At 43.1% G+C, this 15,982-nt stretch overlaps 1 protein-coding gene across 3 annotated transcripts in view; it reads left to right on the forward strand.

Annotated features, from left to right (window-relative positions):
• Nucleotides 1–15,982, forward strand: part of LOC123999298 (glutamate receptor 3-like) — a 124,907-nt gene that overhangs the window by 85,713 nt on the left and 23,212 nt on the right. For all 3 annotated transcript variants that reach the window (XR_006832424.1, XM_046304909.1, XM_046304910.1), the window contains exons 5-8: nt 11,676–11,729; nt 13,989–14,162; nt 14,712–14,879; nt 15,019–15,123. Coding sequence is in view for 2 of the 3 variants with exons in the window: in XM_046304909.1 (XP_046160865.1) it covers nt 11,676–11,729; nt 13,989–14,162; nt 14,712–14,879; nt 15,019–15,123 (501 nt within the window). In the remaining variant the exon portion in view is untranslated. The remainder of the gene's footprint in view (nt 1–11,675; nt 11,730–13,988; nt 14,163–14,711; nt 14,880–15,018; nt 15,124–15,982) is intronic.

The raw sequence follows: 15,982 nt of genomic DNA on the forward strand, positions 1-15,982 counted from the left end.
GTATCCCGAAAGTATGTTGGTGTGCTTACTATGTGCACATGCTATTAAACGTTCCATTCATTTTTGTTCTGTTATCTATACAATAGGCCATAATTGATTTTGTCCCCAAGGCCGTAATTGTTTTTGGCCCAATAGGCCGTAATTGTTTTTGGCCCAATAGGCCATAATTCATTTTGGCCCAATAGGCCTGGCATATTCCCACGTTCAAGAAGCTTTCCATTTTGATTGGGTTAATTTGTCTAAAAACCAGAAGGGCCTCTCCATAGAAAAATAAAAAATGACTTTGTATCTCTACCTAGCCTGGGAAGAGTGGCCAAAAGGGTGTTTAGGATCCCCAGTGGCTCCGCAAGTATGGAGAGGATGTTATACACTGCTGGCCTGTTCTCCAGACACCATTGCATGACCCTGAAGCCACACACTGGGCAAACTAGTGCTTCTAAAAATGTATTCTAAAAATGAATTCAAAGGCACTAATAAGCCATTTTTCATTTAATTTGTATTTCATTCTCAGTAAATCACAGCCTATATGCACAATGTATAGACTATAATGATTTAAGACGACACCATTCTGTATACTTCTGGCCCATCTTTGGACACTGTGTTAACAACCCTCCAGACGAGCTTCAATGCCATACAACTCTCCTTCCGTGGCCTCCAATTGCTCTTAAATACATGCTCTTCAACCAATAACTGCCTGCACCTGCCCGCCCGTCCAACATCACTACTCTGGATGGTTCTGACTTAGATATGTGGACAACTACAAATAGATGTCTGGTTAGACTGTAAACTCTCCTTCCAGACTCACATCAAACATTTCCAGCCCAAGCACCACTCCATGAGCGATGAGAGCAATTTCCAATTGCTCAATTCCGCTCACATGCTGTTTATGCATGTTTATATTCATGTTGACCAATACTGATATGGTCCTGTCTAATTATTTCTGTAAGTGGTTCAATTGCCAGTGCAAACAGGAGGGGGGAGAGAGGACATCCCTGTCATGTGTCCCTTTCTAAAGCAATTTCATCATCAGCAATTTCATAATTTAGGACATTTATATAATATTCTTTATAACATTTATTATTTCAGCTGGAAAGTTGAAAGCTTCCAAAGTTTTAAATAGAAAAGCCATTCAACAGTCAAAAACCTTTTCGGCATCAACGGCCATTATTGATAAATGTATATCTTGTGTTTTAGCGTATTCTATTAAACTGAAATATGTTATTGTATTTGTTTGTAAATGGAGTTTTAATAAACCCTGTTTGATCATGTATCAAGTCTGATAAGACTTTTGCCATTCTATTGCTTATGAGCTTTTAAAAAATGTTATTGTCACAAATTATTACACTTATTGGTCTGTAATCCGCAGGGGACTTTCCTTGTTTAATATAACTTAAATAACTGTTTGATACACTAGGAAGTATTGAATTGAGTGATGTGTGTTGTCATTTGTGTAAATAGGGGAGTTGCTTTGTCCCAAAATGTTAAATATAATTATTTGGGAAAGCCATCCATTTCTGGTGCTTTTCTCTGTGTGAATGTTATAACAATGTCTAATATTTATTTTTGGGGGACATTGGTTTTTTGTGATTATTTTTTGTCCGTTTTTTTGTTGTTTAATTCTGATTCATATAGATTTTCATTAAAGCTTTTAACATTGTCATTAATCGCGTTGTTGTTTCTAATTAGCTTATGTAGATGTATATTTTTAAATTATAACTGGTGTGAAGGTAATGTTTTTTTGTTCCTCTTGGTCATGACATACACAGTGGGGCAAAAAAGTATTTAGTCAGCCACCAATTGTGCAAGTTCTCCCACTTAAAAAGATGAGAGAGGCCTGTAATTGTAATTTTCATCATAGGTACACTTCAACTATGACAGACAAAATGAGAAAATAAATCCAGAAAATCACATTGTAGGATTTTTTTATGCATTTATTTGCAAATTATGGTGGAAAATAAGTATTTGGTCACCTACAAACAAGCAAGATTTCTTGCTCTCACAGACCTGTAACTTCTTCTTTAAGAGGCTCCTCTGTCCTCCACTCGTTGCCTGTATTAATGGCACCTGTTTGAACTTGTTATCAGTATAAAAGACACCTGTCTACAACCTCAAACAGTCACACTCCAAACCAAGCCAAGACCAGAGAGCTGTCAAATGACACCAGAAACAAAATTGTAGACCTGCACCAGGCTAGGAAGACTGAATCTGCAATAGGTAAGCAGCTTGGTTTGAAGAAATCAACTGTGGGAGCAATTATTAGGAAATGGAAGACATACAAGACCACTGATAATCTCCCTCGATCTGGGGCTCCACGTAAGATCTCACCCCGTGGGGTCAAAATGATCACAAGAACGGTGAGCAAAAATCCCAGAACCACACGGGGGGAACTAGTGAACGACCTGCAGAGAGCTGGGACCAAAGTAACAAACGCCTACCATCAGCAAGGGCATTGAAGATTAAACGTGGCTGGGTCTTTCAGCATGACAATGATCCCAAACACACCGCCCGGGCAACGAAGGAGTGGCTTCGTAAGAAGCATTTCAAGGTCCTGGAGTGGCCTAGCCACTCTCCAGATCTCAACCCCATAGAAAATCTTTGGAGGGAGTTGAAAGTCCGTGTTGCCCAGCAACAGCCCCAAAACATCACTGCTCTAGAGGAGATCTGCATGGAGGAATGGGCCAAAATACCAGCAACAGTGTGTGAAAACCTTGTGAAGACTTACAGAAAACGTTTACATTTACATTTACATTTAAGTCATTTAGCAGACGCTCTTATCCAGAGCGACTTACAAATTGGTGCATTCACCTTATGACATCCAGTGGAACAGCCACTTTACAATAGTGCATCTAAATATTTTAAGGGGGGGGGGTGAGAAGGATTACTTTATCCTATCCTAAGTATTCCTTAAAGAGGTGGGGTTTCAGGTGTCTCCGGAAGGTGGTGATTGACTCCGCTGTCCTGGCGTCGTGAGGGAGTTTGTTCCACCATTGGGGAGCCAGAGCAGCGAACAGTTTTGACTGGGCTGAGCGGGAACTGTACTTCCTCAGTGGTAGGGAGGCGAGCAGGCCAGAGGTGGATGAACGCAGTGCCCTTATTTGGGTGTAGGGCCTGATCAGAGCCTGGAGGTACTGAGGTGCCGTTCCCCTCACAGCTCCGTAGGCAAGCACCATGGTCTTGTAGCGGATGCGAGCTTCAACTGGAAGCCAGTGGAGAGAGCGGAGGAGCGGGGTGACGTGAGAGAACTTGGGAAGGTTGAACACTAGACGGGCTGCGGCGTTCTGGATGAGTTGTAGGGGTTTAATGGCACAGGCAGGGAGCCCAGCCAACAGCGAGTTGCAGTAATCCAGACGGGAGATGACAAGTGCCTGGATTAGGACCTGCGCCGCTTCCTGTGTGAGGCAGGGTCGTACTCTGCGGATGTTGTAGAGCATGAACCTACAGGAACGGGCCACCGCCTTGATGTTAGTTGAGAACGACAGGGTGTTGTCCAGGATCACGCCAAGCTTCTTAGCGCTCTGGGAGGAGGACACAATGGAGTTGTCAACCGTGATGGCGAGATCATGGAACGGGCAGTCCTTCCCCGGGAGGAAGAGCAGCTCCGTCTTGCCGAAGTTCAGCTTGAGGTGGTGATCCGTCATCCACACTGATATGTCTGCCAGACATGCAGAGATGCGATTCGCCACCTGGTCATCAGAAGGGGGAAAGGAGAAGATTAATTGTGTGTCGTCTGCATAGCAATGATAGGAGAGACCATGTGAGGTTATGACAGAGCCAAGTGACTTGGTGTATAGCGAGAATAGGAGAGGGCCTAGAACAGAGCCCTGGGGGACACCAGTGGTGAGAGCGCGTGGTGAGGAGACAGATTCTCGCCACGCCACCTGGTAGGAGCGACCTGTCAGGTAGGACGCAATCCAAGCGTGGGCCGCGCCGGAGATGCCCAACTCGGAGAGGGTGGAGAGGAGGATCTGATGGTTCACAGTATCGAAGGCAGCCGATAGGTCTAGAAGGATGAGAGCAGAGGAGAGAGAGTTAGCTTTAGCGGTGCGGAGCGCCTCCGTGATACAGAGAACAGCAGTCTCAGTTGAATGACTAGTCTTGAAACCTGACTGATTTGGATCAAGAAGGTCATTCTGAGAGAGATAGCGGGAGAGCTGACCAAGGACGGCACGTTCAAGAGTTTTGGAGAGAAAAGAAAGAAGGGATACTGGTCTGTAGTTGTTAACATCGGAGGGATCGAGTGTAGGTTTTTTCAGAAGGGGTGCAACTCTCGCTCTCTTGAAGACGGAAGGGACGTAGCCAGCGGTCAGGGATAAGTTGATGAGCGAGGTGAGGTAAGGGAGAAAGTCTCCGGAAATGGTCTGGAGAAGAGAGGAGGGGATAGGGTCGAGCGGGCAGGTTGTTGGGCGGCCGGCCGTCACAAGACGCGAGATTTCATCTGGAGAGAGAGGGGAGAAAGAGGTCAGAGCACAGGGTAGGGCAGTGTGAGCAGAACCAGCGGTGTCGTTTGACTTAGCAAACGAGGATCGGATGTCGTCGACCTTCTTTTCAAAATGGTTGACGAAGTCATCTGCAGAGAGGGAGGAGGGAGGGGGAGGGGGAGGAGGATTCAGGAGGGAGGAGAAGGTGGCAAAGAGCTTCCTAGGGTTAGAGGCAGATGCTTGGAATTTAGAGTGGTAGAAAGTGGCTTTAGCAGCAGAGACAGAGGAGGAAAATGTAGAGAGGAGGGAGCGAAAGGATGCCAGGTCCGCAGGGAGGCGAGTTTTCCTCCATTTCCGCTCGGCTGCCCGGAGCCCTGTTCTGTGAGCTCGCAATGAGTCGTCAAGCCACGGAGCGGGAGGGGAGGACCGAGCCGGCCTGGAAGATAGGGGACATAGAGAGTCAAAGGATGCAGAAAGGGAGGAGAGGAGGGTTGAGGAGGCAGAATCAGGAGATAGGTTGGAGAAGGTTTGAGCAGAGGGAAGAGATGATAGGTTGGAAGAGGAGAGAGTAGCGGGGGAGAGAGAGCGAAGTTTGGGACGGCGCGATACCATCCGAGTAGGGGCAGTGTGGGAGGTGTTGGATGAGAGCGAGAGGGAAAAGGATACAAGGTAGTGGTCGGAGACTTGGAGGGGAGTTGCAATGAGGTTAGTGGAAGAACAGCATCTAGTAAAGATGAGGTCGAGCGTATTGCCTGCCTTGTGAGTAGGGGGGGAAGGTGAGAGGGTGAGGTCAAAAGAGGAGAGGAGTGGAAAGAAGGAGGCGGAGAGGAGTGGAAAGAAGGAGGCAGAGAGGAATGAGTCAAAGGTAGACGTGGGGAGGTTAAAGTCGCCCAGAACTGTGAGAGGTGAGCCGTCCTCAGGAAAGGAGCTTATCAATGCATCAAGCTCATTGATGAACTCTCCGAGGGGACCTGGAGGGCGATAAATGATAAGGATGTTAAGCTTGAAAGGGCTGGTAACTGTGACAGCATGAAATTCAAAGGAGGCGATAGACAGATGGGTAAGGGGAGAAAGAGAGAATGACCACTTGGGAGAGATAAGGATCCCGATGCCACCACCCCGCTGACCAGAAGCTCTCGGGGTGTGCGAGAACACGTGGGCGGACGAAGAGAGAGCAGTAGGAGTAGCAGTGTTATCTGTGGTGATCCATGTTTCTGTCAGTGCCAAGAAGTCGAGGGACTGGAGGGAGGCATAGGCTGAGATGAACTCTGCCTTGTTGGCCGCAGATCGACAGTTCCAGAGGCTACCGGAGACCTGGAACTCCACGTGGGTCGTGCGCGTTGGGACCACCAGATTAGGGTGGCAGCGGCCACGCGGTGTGGAGCATTTGTATGGTCTGTGCAGAGAGGAGAGAACAGGGATAGACAGACACATAGTTGACAGGCTACAGAAGAGGCTACGCTAAACGTTTGACCTCTGTCATTGCCAACAAAGGGTATATCACAAAGTATTGAGATACATTTTTGTTATTGACCAAATACTTATTTTCCACCATAATTTGCAAATAAAATCATAAAAATTCCTACAATGTGATTATCTTGATTTTTTTTCTAATTTTGTCTGTCATAGTTGAAGTGGCAGAATGGCCGGAATATGTTCTATAAGTTAAGAAAGGAGACGGTGCCAGACCCATGCCAGAAGCAACCTTATGAACTATGCCTATGTAACGTGTCTGTAACCAGTATATAATGGAACTAAACGCGACTGCCCCTTTAGAGCTCCTGACAGACGTTCACTATGGTGCATCAAGTTTGTTGGAACCTCTCCAGTGTGCTGACAATAAACAATGATTCATTTAAGATTGTCTTTGAGTGGCCCTGTGTCCCTCTGTAATTTCCACAATAATTTGGCATCACAGAAAGGATCAGTGAAGGTCTGCGAGGGAGACACCGGTGCCGCATTCCCTAGTGGGAAAGCATTACAGAATTTCCCATCTGACAAAAGACGACCTGGACACGCCCAGACCAGACTTTTACTGAGAGCTGCCCGGGGGAAAGATACCTGATTCGTGATCCTCTGAGAGTCATGTCTTCTGAATTTCAGTAAGTCAATTTAAATGAATCTGTGATTTGTTTAATATTGACTTTGCAATAGTGAAGTTTACACTCACCAACCTTAATAGAGAGAAAGAGAGAGGGAGAGAGATGCCGCAGTGGCATCTTACCTCTCTTATATCAGCTAGCTTGCGCTCAGATTGGTGTGGTGGAAATATTTGATGTGTGTCCTTAAAAACATGATCCAAAGTGATAAATTCATGCAGTGCTGATAGGGATATCAGGGATACCAACCAAAAGTTGGTTTTAGCAGTAACGCAGTTGGTTATGGCATGCATTTTGTCAGCGGAAATGCAGCCTATCCAGCCGTGATGCACACTGCGCGCATAGAACAAGAGTTGCCTAATGTGCATTTGGTGCCTGTATACTTTGCATTTAGAAACACAGAATTTAAAAAATAACTTTTATTTGATGAAAAACCAAGCATAGCCTCCCCTCTCAATAAAGGCTTTTTTTGTCTGCCCAATGCAATCTGCAGGTGTCGATTCCACTTTGACATTTCAGACTTGATTTTCCCTTACATTATTTTTGCAACCCCTTCAAAAATGTTAATGAATTATAATCCACGTAATAATTCAGGTTTCCTGTTGCTGCAGGATAATTTTCCTGCTGTAGCAAACTGACTCAAATGAAGATCCTACATCTGTATGGTCACACTGTCCACGGTGTGGGAGGGGCTCCCTCTGGTTAGCCTGTCGTTACACAAACCCTAAGATTCATTCTAAATGGATAAGATGCATCACACATTGACCACACGTTGCTGGCTCGTATGTGAGGCTGATTTGTGAAGAAGACACTAACTATGAGCAGTCCATGATAGCACTCAGGCTATCTATTCCATTCAATGTTCAATCAAATTGAGGAATACATCAATGCAATTGATACTGGAGCTCCCCTCTCACTCTCTCCCAGTGTACAGTTGGATAAGGTGTAGACTCTTTAACAGTTCTCCTTTATTGCTATGCCTTTGAAGAGTTTTTCCACCCACAAAGTGGATAATGGTGAGCTGTCCATCCTGTCTAGGGAGATGGAACCATATAAATAGAATAGAATGACATTCTATTTGGCTGGAACACAATGGCCTGACTCACCTAGTCTCCCTACCCGAAAGAGAACAACAGAGACTGGTTCAGATCAGGAAGCGAACTGATGTGATGGAGGAATGAGAATGACCTCACTAAGTCCCCATCCATCGGTTTTAGGTGCAGGCTGGAAATATTATCATCCCAGGGGAACCAGGAAACTGGAGCGCTAGGATCCTAAAAATATTTATTATGCACACATCACATGCTTTATTTTTATCTTAGTCCACTTTTCTGGTCTAGAGAACAAGACATACACTGAGTATACAAAACATTAAGAACACCTGCTCTTTCCATGACATAGACTGACCAGGTGAAAGCTATGGTCCCTTATTGATGTCACTTGTTAAATCTACTTCAATCCGTGTAGATGAAGGGGAGGAGACAGCCTTAAGACAATTGAGACATGGATTGTTTACGTGTGCCATTCAGAGGGTGAATGGGCAAGACAAAATATTGAAGTGCTTTGAACAGGGTATGGTAGTAGGTGCTAGGCACACTGGTTTGTGTCAAGAACTTGTTACATGCTTTTGTTTGCCCATTTATATTTCGAGGTTATACTCTAGCACGTTAGCACGTGGGGCGCACTGATTGGTGTCACCTCGTTAGTCAGAATGTGTTACACCTGTGCTGGTTTGTCATCTCGTTAGTGGGAAGGTGTTTCACATGTGCTGGCCCAAGTGATATTTGAGAGTGGTTGGCCCAGTTCTCTTGAGAGGTGTGTGGGGTTAACACCTTTAGTTGGCACTCCCTATTTGATTTCTAGAAAAACAATCCTGTATCTGTTCTTCTCTATTTTCATTTTGCTCCACTTTTTGATTTGCCTCCTGTCTTTAAGTTTGGTGTGGGTTCTTCTTTATTTTATATTGGCCTTCTTGGGCCAATGTAGTGGGCACTCATGGTGGGTGTCTTTTAGGAGCGTAATAAACTTTAACGCTGCAGGATTTTTCACGCTCAAAACTTTCCAATGTGTATCAAGAATGGTCCACCATCCAAAGGACATCCAGCCACCTTGTAGAGTCCATGACCCAACGAATTGAGGCCGTTCTGAGGGAAAAGGGGGGGATACTGCATACTGTCTTCATATACAACAATTATGTCCCCTAGATTGGAACTGGCCTCCTTTGAATGGTAATGTGTATGAGTCACTGAAATACCTCAACTCCCCCTACTTGCATGAGTGCGTGCGCGTGGGCACACACACACATACACACCCTGGGACGGATTAGCTTAGGACTCTTAAGTACTCAAATTGGATTTGCGTAGTCATACGTCTCTGCAATAGAGAACCAACACACAGCGGACCACAGAGATGTTTCAGCACTTTCTGTATTTCAGATCACAGCGCAATATTAAGTTACTCATTAAATACGATGAATTAAACAGACTTCAATATTTGAGCCAAAAATACAATTTCAAGTGGCAAATTTTTAGAGGCCCTCATATAAGCGAATAGCCTATGTTTACGGCAGGATGCAGTGGTCCTGTGCCGTCCGTTCCGTGACTCGTCAGAGGAGAGAATTAGCCGCTGGCTCCAGGCGCTGCAGCTTCATTAAGTGTTTGCTGTGTTGTCACACTTTGTCCGCCGTGGCTCCTTCCCTCTCACAAGAATCCCAGATGAAGGGCTTTTTGTTCCCTCTTCTTTTTTAATTGAACTTTTTGATTATGCATGCTTTCTGCCTGGGAGGGATGGGATGACGAGGGGCTGAGGAACAGGGTGGTTTAACATGTGTGATCAGCAGTTTTGGGGAATCTACTCTGAAAAGAGAGTTTACCAAGCTACCATGTACTTAACACTGGAAGAAGTTAAGCTAGACTAAAGCTACCCTTAAGAAAAATATAGTTTACTTAAAAATAACTGTCTTATGATGTATATTGTCTTGTATAATATTGTACATGTAATTTAACAGTTACTTTGAAAAAGTAATTCACTACATTCAAACTACTAAAAAAGTTGAATATGTACATCTGAAATGTCAATGACTATGAAATGCAAAACAGTTAACTTTGGGGTCACATGTTAACACAATGTAATTTTTCCTATTAAAACCTTTTTTTTTTTTTCAAGTGAGAATTAGGCAAGTCTGATGACAAAAATGAAAGTAAATTATCTTTTTTTTTCATGTAGCTACACCACTACATGGAAAAAAGTAATGAACTACCTAGATTTGAATTTAGTTCAACTATATGCAGTTCACTACTCCCCTACACTGGAGATCAGATCCTTCACTGGAGACAGAGTCCCACTGTCAATGAGCCTGTCTGTATCACTCTGTGTCTTCTGAAATGACAGTGAAATGGGCTATGTATGTCATTACAGGTGTTATTACCAGTAGTATGGCCCTATCCCACACACTGGGACCTTCTAGTTCCGTAACTATCCTCCCTCTGAGAAATGGGAAGTTTGGGGTCCCAGGCAGGCAGGATCTGAGGGGGTTACTGGTGGAGGTGGAAAATGTCAAACATAATGAAATCGTTGAGCACACCTTCCCAGGGTAATAGGATTTAGAGTGGAAAGTGCCATGAGGATGGGGAGTATAGGGAGAGGGACTGAGCTGTAACCTTGGAGGATTGAGAATGTTCTCTCTCCAGAGACAATTAGGAGCTATTAAAGGGACTAAGCAGATGATGGTTGAAAGGTAGAGGTGTGAAGGAAAGGACTGACTGGATGCTGTCTGAATTAAAGTCACAATGTGCAGATGGATGCCTTTACAGATGGAGACTTGTGGGTAATTTAACGCCCTTAACTGTGATAAAACAGTCCTATTCCTACGCTGTTTCCATTGTTTCCTTGGTTACATCTAACAATACAGCCCTCAGTGACATTGCGGGAGGTGGAGGAGATATGAGAATTGATTAAGCGATGCAACACAACATATTGCATGTCCTTGATTCCTTGCTTTGATAATCTTACAATAATTACAATCCATATTGGAGGTTATTCAAAGGTAAAATGAAACATACCGCACATTTACCACATGTTCGTTGTTGGAATTCATAGGCGTTCTCTCAACTACAATGCGTGAAACTGTCCTACATAACACTGGATGTTGCAGTGGCTGACACATAGAGAGCATCCTTGTCAAAACTGTGGGGGAGGAAGTCTAAAAAGACAGTGAAAATAGAGAGAAAAAAGCCTCTCTCTCCACCCCCTCAGTATGGCACTGTATGTATCTCCATGATGAAACCACATTTCTGTTCTGCTTTGTTCTGTTCTGCCAGGCAGTAAGAATGAGAGGTAACTTACAGTATCTCTGAGTAACCTTGATGCGTTAACTAAGCCTGGACTGGTCATTAGAGTAAACAAAACAGCTAGCGTTGATTGCCCATGCCTGCCTGCCCACTCTCACTAGGAGAGAACAGTTTTGGTCCTAATTAAGTCTATATAACCCTGTGGCAGATTGAGCTACAGCAGATAATGACAGAGAGCACTTTTTGTTTCAGCAGGCAGCTGCGTTATAAAAGGGTAATTTTCTTGCGGGCCTTGAATCCTGACCTTATTTTCCATACTGACTCTAATACAAAAGGAACACAAAGACACACACACACACACACACACACACACACACACACACACACACACACACACACACACACACACACACACACACACACACACACACACACACACACACACACACACACACACACACACACACACACACACACACACACACACACACACACACACACACACACACACCCAGACCCTGTTAGAGAAACACACTCATATACACATCAGACATTATCTAAGGAACATTATTTAAGAAATGCAATTATTCTGTTTGTTTTTGAACTGAAAGATGACAGTTGAATCTGTGCGGTTTCTGCTGCTCAACAAAAGTCACTGATGGGGATGGTGGTGGTGCACTATATTTGCTCATTAGTGCAAAGAGACTGGAAACCCACAACCTTGATCAAGTGGATCTATGCTACTTCTGAGAACTGATAGAGGCTTTCAGGTTCTATTGTGTCTTCTTAGAACAGAAGACTGATAGAGTATGTGATGTGATGTCCTTTGATACCTTGTCTAATTTAGAGTTCCCCCCCCCCTCTTGCAGGTGGTGACCCTGGGGAAGAACAGCAGAGGCTACCACTACATCCTGGCTAACCTGGTGAGTAGAGTAGGACAACACAACAATCCTTATCTCTTTCAGGGGCCCTCTTAAACATATATTATAAAATGTGATGTGCAATCACTTTAGTTTTATTTTTTTATTTTTTTATTTTTTTGGCAGGTCAATAGTTTTATTCTGATCATACAAAATGATTTCCAACAACCACAGAATACAGTAACACACGTTCAATAAAACCTTGAATATGAATAGACAACATCAGATACAGTTCAAATCTATCACTAGCTGTTAGGGAACTGGTAATAAAACCCGCTGTCTTTATCAATTATATTTGTTGTTTTTTTCAATTTAAAGTTTTATTAAGTTTTCTTGTTTTTCAATCAACCAACAAAACACATTCCACATTCACAGATGTGACAGGCTTTAAAAAAATAAAAAGTCAAAAATAATAATACATTTGAAAAAATAAAAATACAATTAAAATGAATGATAAAGTCAAATAAAAGCATTTATTTTTCTTAATCTATATATTTTCCTTGGTACATATATATATACATACATACATACACACATACACACACACATACATACATACATACACACACACACACATACATACATACATACATACACACACACATACATACATACATACATACATACATACATACATACATACATACATACATACATACATACATACATACATACATACATACATACATACATACATACATACATACATACATACATACATACATACATACATACATACATACATACATACATACATACATACATACATACATACATACATACATACATACATACATACATACGCACATATACATACACACACACACATACGCACACGTACTCAAAAACGAAATTAAAATAAAAACACAAAAAACACAAAAAAAACATATAACACTTGCAGCACTATCAAGGTTCTTATCAGCCATTTCAAGCATTCGCTGAGACGACGGGTCAATAATTTGTTTTTAGGTTTTACAGTACCTTACACAACATGCGCATTTCCCTAGTCACCCCGTTCACTCTGTCCAGTTTGAAATATAGTTGAATAGTGGAGACCAGAGTCTATCAAACTTGGGCTGTCTCTTGTGGAGGTCATAAGTGAGCTTTTCAAGAGGAAGGAAGTCAACAGTCTGGTCAATCCACATTTTAAATGGTATTAGAGGCCCACAATAGAAGAATACATTTCTTAGCAAAGTATGTAATAGTCATAAGCAAATTTTCTCTGTCAGGATCAAGAACAAAGTCCTGCTGGGCATTAAGAAGATAGATACACGGGGTCATATCAAACTGTACCTCTAGTATTTTCTGTGCAGCAGTATGTACAGATTGCCAGAATCTGGCAATCTCCCTACAGCTCCAAAATACATGCATATAGGTTCCACATTCAGAGGTACATCTTTTACAGTTAGGAGACATATCTGTTTTCATTCTATGGAGTCTCAAAGGAGTATAATAAAATTTGTACAAAAATTTGTAATTAGATTCTTTCATTTTTACACTGGTAGAGGAGCAGTATACCCTGTCGCAAACCTCCGCCCCTAACTCATCACTGATAGTCAGACCAAGGTCCTTTTCCCAGATTATTTTCAAAGGAGTAAAGGAGGAGCTTCCTTTCTCAGAAAGGAGTCTATAGATGTAAGATATTTTGCCTTTAATGGATTGTGCTGTGACAAGAAGGGTTTCAACTTCATTCAACTGAGTTCTAAACCTCCTCTTGGAGGTAAATGAGGAAATTACATGTCTAATTTGAAGATATAAAAAAAAAAAATGGGATCTTGGCACATCGAATTCACTGCAGAGCTCTTGAAAGGATTTCAGTGTAGTGGTTTTCTGATGAAATAGGTCTGAAAAGGTCCTGATTCCTAGAGTATGCCAAAGATTAAAGTTGGCATCCCTCAGGGCTTTTGGCAAGTCTGGGTTGCCTACTATAGGCGAGTGAGAACATATTTGGGAGGAAATGCCCAGGTATTTCTTACAGTCCCTCCACGCTAGTAGGGTGCTGTAAATCGCAAAGGTTTTGGCTATGTTGCCCACTTCACTAACTTTAGTTTTCTAAATTTGAACAAACTGTACTTTTATGAACAAATACGAACATACATTATCAGCAAAAACGAGAAAGTTGTATGTTATTCAGAAAACAATACATCAGAAAACGCTTTCCTTTTTGAACTGTAAAGGCATTACAGTTGAAGCTCTCAGTACAGATGAACCCAGTTGTTGGGGACAGATTGTTTGATGCCTGCATGTTGTTGGGTACCTCTGGTTTCACTGCAGGGCTTCGCTAACATGACCCTGGACAAAGTGTTTGCTGGAGGAGCCAACATAACAGGCTTCCAGATCCTCAACCCAGAGAACCCAATAGTCACACAGTTCATCCAGCGCTGGGAGCGCCTAGACGAGAGGGAGTTTCCTGAGGCTAAGGGCACACCGCTGAAGGTACAGTACCGCACGGCTGTCAATGTTGTGTGGATGTTTTATTTACAGTACGAAACTTCCAGCTCTGCCCATATCTGCTTCTCTACCTTTCTCTCTGACTATCTGTTCAGTTATCTGTGTCTCGCTAATAGTATCAAAGACAGAGCATTTTCACTCACAAAAGGAAAGCTTTTGTCAAATTTAACCAGATAAACTGTCAGTGAGGCAATAGTAAAATCATACTGCTTGTTTACTGCTTGTCACTCAGAAAAGAGGCAAAAATTGGTTTTCTGTTTGAAAGTAGCTACAACAGTATGAACTAGCTTTGGCATATCAGGCAACAACAGACTGCCAATCACCAATTACTCTTGAATAAAATCAACCTTGAGGCAGAGTGGCAGTGGGCTGTTCCGCTACTGCTGTACCGACTTTATCATTGATACTCATTTTCACAATTTATTCCCTTTTCACATTGTGCTTTGTATCTAAATGTGCTCCTTACACAAACCAGTGAGTCCCCTTCGGACTGCTCTCCTAGTGTCATGATCTGGTGTGGTGGTTGTGTTTCAGTACACGTCGGCACTGACCCATGATGCTGTGCTGGTCCTGGCAGAGGCCTTCCGGTACCTGCGGAGGCAGAGGGTGGATGTGTCCCGGAGGGGGAGCGCTGGGGACTGCTTAGCCAACCCGGCCGTGCCCTGGAGCCAAGGCATTGACATAGAGAGAGCCCTCAAAATGGTAGGAGGGGTCTTCACAGGTGCCCAGGTGTACCCCTGTTACCATGTCTTTAAAATATAGTAGTATATTTGGACTAAATCTGAATTGAGCTGTTGTGTGAAGGTTGTTACGGTTCCTTGTGTCGTGGTGTGCGTGGCAGGTCCAGGTACAAGGTATGACAGGGAATATCCAGTTTGACTCGTTCGGTCGGAGATCCAACTACAGCATCGATGTGTATGAAATGAAAATAGGGGGGCCCAAGAAGGTAAGTAGAAAGCAGCACAGTGGCTCAACATGCAGATTACACAACACTTTCTCACATTGTTTGAGTTCAGAGGGTCATTAACTGAGTAATTGGGAAAAGGTTGCAGGATGTCAGACCAGTTCACTTCTTTTTTTTCTTTATTCATAACTGTGTAGATAGTTCAGTTGTATGGACTTTAAATATGAATATTCAAGTAATTACACATTCAATATTTACGTAATTACATATTAACATGACTCCATAACATAAGTGTGCTTGTAACTGCATTGCACCATACGTGCGCAACAGTAATCATTGAACAGCTCTGAGCAGGGTCCAGGGCAGAGCTTTAAGCTTTATTGGAGTGCTTACAGTAGGACAGCTTTCACCTGTAGCGGATTATGTACTGGGGGCTGACCTCTCCCTGCGTGCTTCCTTTGTGCTCAGTCATAACTGGGGCAGGGGTAGGAGAGGGGACGCATCGAGTCTGTCAGGAGTAGTGCTATATTAGCCAGTAACCCCCCTAGTTACCACACATACTAACCTATAGAACATGCTGAGCTATAGAACAGTAGAAGAGGAGAGAAGAATTAGAAATAACAGGAAAGAAAAGTACAGAATACAACCGGACAGAAAAGATGAGAACAACAGACAGAACGAAACAAAACAGAACAACAGAACAGAACAAAACAGAACAAAACAGAACAGAACAAATAACATGTAACTTCTGATGTTTTCTTTAAATCTCAGCAGTTATTGAAAAGGTTCACAGGCGTCAGATATCTATTTTTAGTAGCAGCATAGATATAGTATGCTTAATGTTTGTACATTAAGAGAAGCCCCTCACTCTGTAAATTGCAACCGAAATTGCTTATTGCTG

This window comes from Oncorhynchus gorbuscha, linkage group LG16, assembly GCF_021184085.1.
Source record: "Oncorhynchus gorbuscha isolate QuinsamMale2020 ecotype Even-year linkage group LG16, OgorEven_v1.0, whole genome shotgun sequence".
Classification (NCBI taxonomy): Eukaryota; Metazoa; Chordata; class Actinopteri; order Salmoniformes; family Salmonidae; genus Oncorhynchus; species Oncorhynchus gorbuscha.